The 6,191-nt window shown below is 38.7% G+C and overlaps 1 protein-coding gene across 1 annotated transcript; it reads left to right on the forward strand.

The window, feature by feature from the left end:
* Positions 1 to 1,590: 1,590 nt before the first annotated feature.
* Positions 1,591 to 4,437, forward strand: LOC129738089 (uncharacterized). Its single transcript, XM_055729276.1, has one exon. It carries the CDS (start codon positions 1,591 to 1,593, stop codon positions 4,435 to 4,437), a length of 2,847 nt encoding a protein of 948 aa, XP_055585251.1.
* The last annotated feature ends 1,754 nt before the right edge of the window (positions 4,438 to 6,191 follow it).

The raw sequence follows: 6,191 nt of genomic DNA on the forward strand, positions 1-6,191 counted from the left end.
ATAAGTCTCGTTTAGTTCAAAATTTTCAAGTCCGATCATGGTTTTTCTGAACTTTTTGAAAAAATGAAAGGGAATTGAGGGTAAAACAGCCATAACTCCTGTTTCTGATGTGTGCGGTGTGTCAAATAGGCTTCGTTGCATTCCCCGAAAAAAATCAAACATGATACGTTCCATTTGGTTCAAAATTTTCAAGTCCGAACATGCTTTTTCTGAGCTATTTGAAAAATGTAGGGAAATTGAGGGTAAAACAGCCATAACTTCTGTTTCCAATCCGTGCGGTGGCTCAAATAGGCTTCGTTGGATTCCTTGGAAAAAAATACATAAGATACAACCCATTTGGTTCAAAACTTTAAAGTCCGAACATGATTTTTTCTTAAACCATTGAAAACTGTAGGGGAATTGAGGGTAAAAACAGCCATAACTCCATTTTCCAAAGCGTGCGGTGGCTCAAACAGGCTCCATTGGATTTCTCGGAAAAAATCACACAAGATACGTCCCAAAAGATTCAAAATTTTCAAGTCCGAACATGCGTTTTCTTAACAATTTGAAAATGTAGGGGAATTGAAGGTAAAACAGCCATAACTTCATTTTCCGAAGCGTGCGGCAGCTCAAACAGCCTTCATTCGATTCCTCGAAAAAAACTCCACAAAATACTTTACTTTTGGTTCATAATTATCTGGTCTCAACATGCTTTTTCTGAGCTATTTCAAAAATGTTGGGCAATTGAGGGTAAAACAGACATAACTCCTGTTCCTAATCCGTGCGGTGGCTCAAATAGGCTTCGTTGGGTTCCTCGGAAAAAATCACATAGGATTCATTCCATTTGGTTCAAATTTTTCAAGTCCGAACATGATTTTTTCTTAAATTATTGAAAAATGTAGGGGAATTGAGGGTAAAAACAGCCATAACTTCATTTTCCGAAGCGTGCGGTGGCTCAAACAGCCTTTATTGGATTCCTCGGAAAAAATCACACAAGATACGTCCCAAAAGATTCAAAATTTTCAAGTCCGAACATGCTTTTTCTTAACAATTTGAAAAATTGAGGAGAATTTAGGGTAAAACAGCCATAACTCCATTTTCCAAAGCGTGCGGGGGCTCAAACAGCATTCATTCGATTTCTCGAAAAAAAACACACAAAATACAACCCATTTGGTTCAAAATTTTCAAGTTCGAATAAGCTTTTTTCTGAAAAAATTGAAAAATATAGGGGAATTGAGGGTAAAAACAGCCATAACTCCATTTTCTGAAGCGTGCGGAGGCCAGAACAGCCTTCATTCGATTCCTCAAAAAAAATTACACACGATAGGTCTGTTTTCATTCAAAATTCTCTGGTTCGAATCAGTGTTTTTCTTAAATGTTTGCAAAATATAGGGGAATAAGGGGTTAAAAAGGCACTATATCTCCGTTCGTAAGCTTGTACGGCGTTTGAAACTATGTCCAATCGATTCTCCGAAAATTTTCACAAAAGGAAAGTAGATTTTCATAGATTATGGTCATGTAGCACGAAAGATATTGAATTTCTTCGCGGTTTGTACACTTTTTTCCCCATTGTGCACCGTCAAGAATATACCAATCGTAGACGCTAACCAAATGATAGCGTTCCAAACTCCCTGTGCAACTTCTGCAAATTATGCATCAGCATGTGTAGCACAACACAATCCTGACTTTCAACAGCAATATGAAATGACTAGGCAACCGGACATTAACCATTCTGATAATCTCTTGAATGAAATGGTTCCTAATTTGAGAAACGTTCAGACAGAAGATCGGTCCCTAGAAACACGCCCAATTGGTGCTCCGGACATTTCCTCGGTGGTGATGCCACTAAGTCGACTTTCTTTAGCTCATCAAAGCCAAAACCCGCCGGCGATGAACAATTTTATAAGTGGGGCAACCAGAGACGGTAATATTATTCAAGGTGATACTACTCGTTCGCCAACGACTCAACCTATGCCGTTCAGTACAAATGTTAATTTGCAACAATCGTTAGATCGCTATATCGCACCTTCCGCAGCTCAATTAGCTTCCCGTCAAGTCATAAACCGCGACCTACCATATTTCGCAGGAGACCCGGAAGACTGGCCCCTCTTCTATAGTACGTTCCAGAATAGTACCAAGTTCTGTGGTTTCAACGACGCGGAAAATTTGTCCAGATTACAACGTTCCTTAAGAGGGCAAGCTTTGGAAGCGGTCAAAAGTCGGCTCATGATACCCGAATCCGTTCCCCAAGTTCTCGAAATACTAAAGAGACATTTTGGACGCCCTGAAATTCTTCTACACTCTCTGTTGAATAAACTCCGGAAGACTGCTCCACCAAAAGAAGACAATTTACAGTCGATTGTCAAATTCGGACTGGAGGTTCGAAGTTGTGTAGATCACATGATAATGGCCAATCTTTTGGACTACCTTCACGACCCGATAATATTGCTGGAGCTTGTGAATAAACTACCGTCGCAAATGCAAATGCAGTGGTCTGAGTACAAACGACAATATTCTACAATTAATTTGGAAGTGTTCAGTCATTTTACAACAGAACGAGGAAATATTGCAGCTGATATCGTCGCGCCATTTTGGGGAAAGAGTGAACATCCGAAAAAGACTTCAAAACAAAGTTTGTTCACCCATATGGAAACAGAAAATGACCGAAATACCAGTCAGCCTCAGAGAGATGTTTCGAAGATATTCTGTTCTTATTGTCGATGTGCTAGTCACAAAATAGCTAACTGTGAACAATTCCTGGAGTTAGATATCGACGGAAGATTGAAAGCAGTCAGAGAAAAAAACCTGTGTCGCACATGCCTTATTCCTCACAAGAAGTGGCCATGTCGATCGTCTAAAGAATGCGGCGTAGGTGATTGCCGACTCCGTCATAATCCATTATTACATTCAACGACATCCATTCCGATAAATGCTAGTATTGCTCATCATAATTCTCATTCCTCGTCTTCTTTATTTCGCTATCTTCCTATAATATTAAAAGCGAACGGTAAAACAGTTGAAATTATTGCATTTCTCGATGATGGGTCATCATCAACGTTACTTGAAGCTGCTGTAGCCACTGAACTTGGAGTAGAAGGTCAAACCGAACCATTATGGCTCAGTTGGACGGCAAACGTATCACGCGAGGAAAAACTGTCTCAAAGAATCTCAATAACAGCTCACGGTGTAGGAAAAACGGAATCATTTAGACTGAACAACGTACGTACAGTTGCAAATCTCATTCTTCCTAAGCAAACGCTCGATTATGTTACAATGACACAAGATTATCCCCATCTAAGAGGATTACCCGTTCGAGGATATTCTGATGTCACACCTAAGATGATCATTGGAATTGAACACACAATGCTGTTGACTTCACTCAAGGTTCGTGAAGGTCATCCTAATGATCCCGTTGCTGTTAAAACCCGTTTAGGCTGGTGTGTGTATGGGGAGCAACTAATTGGGACTGAAGCAATTGAAAAACTCCACGTCCATTCTGATTTGATGTCCTGTGACAAGGAACTACATGCTCTTATAGGACAATTGCTGAAAATCGAGGAATCCAGTCCAACAGATGGTCACGTACCAGAAAATGACAAGCGAGCCTTGGCCATACTAGAAGCGACAACGCGACGAGTTGACGGACGATTTGAAACTGGGTTATTGTTCAAACATCCGGATCAACGGTTCCCAAATAGTTTCCCAATGGCCAATCGAAGATTACGCTCGCTTGAGTCACGTCTCGCGAAGAATCCTGTTTTGGATGCTAAGGTACGCGAACAAATTAAAGGATACCTGGAAAAAGGCTATGCCCATAAAGCTTCGAGGAAAGAGCTAAGTGAAACTGAATCGGATAAGACCTGGTACCTCCCGTTGGGTGTAGTTCAAAACCCGAAGAAACCAGGAAAGGTACGACTAATTTGGGACGCAGCTGCTCGCGTTAGCGGCATGTCGCTGAACGATACATTATTGAAAGGGCCCGATCTCTTGACTTCGCTGCCGGCCGTTCTCCTACGTTTCCGCCAAAGAAATATAGCGATTACAGGTGACATTAAGGAAATGTTCCACCAAATTAGAATTCGTGCATCTGATAAGCAGTATCAGCGATTTCTCTTTCGGGACCATCCACAGGAACCACCCCAAGTCTACATTATGGACGTAGTCACCTTTGGTGCCACTTGTTCACCGTGCGTGGCCCAATTCGTCAAAAACAGGAACGCTTTGGATCATGCTGCTGAATTTCCCGAGGCTGCGAGAGCCATCGTAGAAGATCATTACGTAGATGATTTCTTGAAAAGTGTAGATACGATAAACCAGGCCGTAGAACTAACTAAACAAGTTAAATTAGTTCACGCCAAAGGTGGATTCGAAATACGTAATTTTGCTTCTAATTCGAGAGAAGTTCTGCTCCAGCTTGGCGAACACAACGACGTGCAAAAGTACAGCTATCTGGATTGATTTCTGTTTCGAATCCGAACCAACATCGTGAAATCCACATTGTAAGTTGAATCTTTTTACGATTTTTGATTGCATCCGATAGTTTTTCGCTCAGGAAGTCATTCCTAAGGAAGTCAGACCTGCCTTCGAAAACTCGTGTGCATCATTCGACATCAAGTGAGTTAATTTTTTTTTTAAATGATTCAAAGCAATAAATCAAAGACTATTTCGCCGAAAGAAGCATTGAAAAGTAACCAAATCCGTGGTATTTCACATGTGGAACTGTTATTCGGGTGTATTTCATATAGGACAGCCACAAAATGATATTTTTTTTCGAAATTTGTAGAACAAACCCTGTTTTTTAGTGTTTTATTTTGAATCCCTATGTTGACCTAAAATGACGAAAATTCATATGGGACTGTAATGCGAGTAGGGACAGTCTACAAAGCACGAAAAAAGTGTTTTTTACCTGCTTTGATAAGTTCTTTTGTTTCCATGTTGTTAGAAGTGTGCGCTATTTCCATATGTGAGTGCAGTTGATCAACCATTGTTTGTTTCCGATGCAAAAAAAGAGATTTGTTGTCATTATTTCTTTCATAACTCTTCAAGGAGTTGATGGCCCACTTTGATGTCTTCAGATGAAAGTTGCATCATAAATTGAGCTATTCAATGGTATTTTTTGCAAAATATTCGGTGGTGCAAACGGTACTTTTATACGCCATTTAAAGTTTATTTACAACTTTTCATATTGAAGGTCTTTATTTATTTTTTTGCAACTATTTTAATTGGAAAGCTGATAAAATTCCAATGTATTTTGATGTGCTATTTTATAATTTCCGTTGAAAAATAACAAAGTTATGTAGCTTTGAAAAACGGTTATTTTTTATTGACAAAAAAATCTAACCGAAGCTAACTCAAAAAATGAAAATGTTAGAAATCTGAAAAAATACATGTGTTTTTAAGTCGCAAAAATGAACCAAATTTTTAATTTTGGGGAAAATCTGAAGACCCCCGGCGCAAACCCGTCAGATAATTAAAAAAAATCCCCTTATGCCAAATATCCGTACGCAAAAAACCCCTCTTTTAAAATATGGTCCCTTCTTTGAAAAGCTCTTTATCTTAAACTTACATAGGAGCTCCCCCATTTTTCCAGTTTTGTCCCCCACTGCTTGAAGAAGGTAGGCTGATTTACCTGGATCGAGTTTACATAAATCTCTAATTGAAAGAAAGAGATTCGCATATTTGAATTTATTTATGGAAATAGAATTTTGAAAACCGATCAACAGCGTGATTCGGGACAGTTTGTTGAGTATATTCCTAAAATTCTGTATTATGAGCACTTCCAGCCCCTGATTAGCTTTAGATGATGTATTTTTGGAGTTAAACAAATAAGCTATCGAAATTCGAAAAAAACGATGAAAAGGATTTTTAATAAACATTTTCAAACAGCTTTTTTCACCATCCTCGCCCTTTGAAGCAGTTTTAAAATCTATCCTTTTTGCGCCAAAATTATGTTAAAAAAATGTTTCGCGATATGCCAAACTCGTGGACATGAGACATCATAGCTTGAAGTTTGCCCAAACAACACTTATCATGGTATGAAAATTATCGATTTTATACAGTGCAAATTTCTGTTTTTTAATAAATATATCAAAGCAAAAAATACCAGTGCATCACTAAATAATTTCTCCGCGTTTTTTATTTTCTCTTTGAAAGTCAAATATTCAAAAATGTTGGCAAAAACAAATTTCTAAGTTAAAATTTGTCCCGTATAT

Source organism: Uranotaenia lowii, chromosome 1 (assembly GCF_029784155.1).
Source record: "Uranotaenia lowii strain MFRU-FL chromosome 1, ASM2978415v1, whole genome shotgun sequence".
Lineage (NCBI taxonomy): Eukaryota > Metazoa > Arthropoda > Insecta > Diptera > Culicidae > Uranotaenia > Uranotaenia lowii.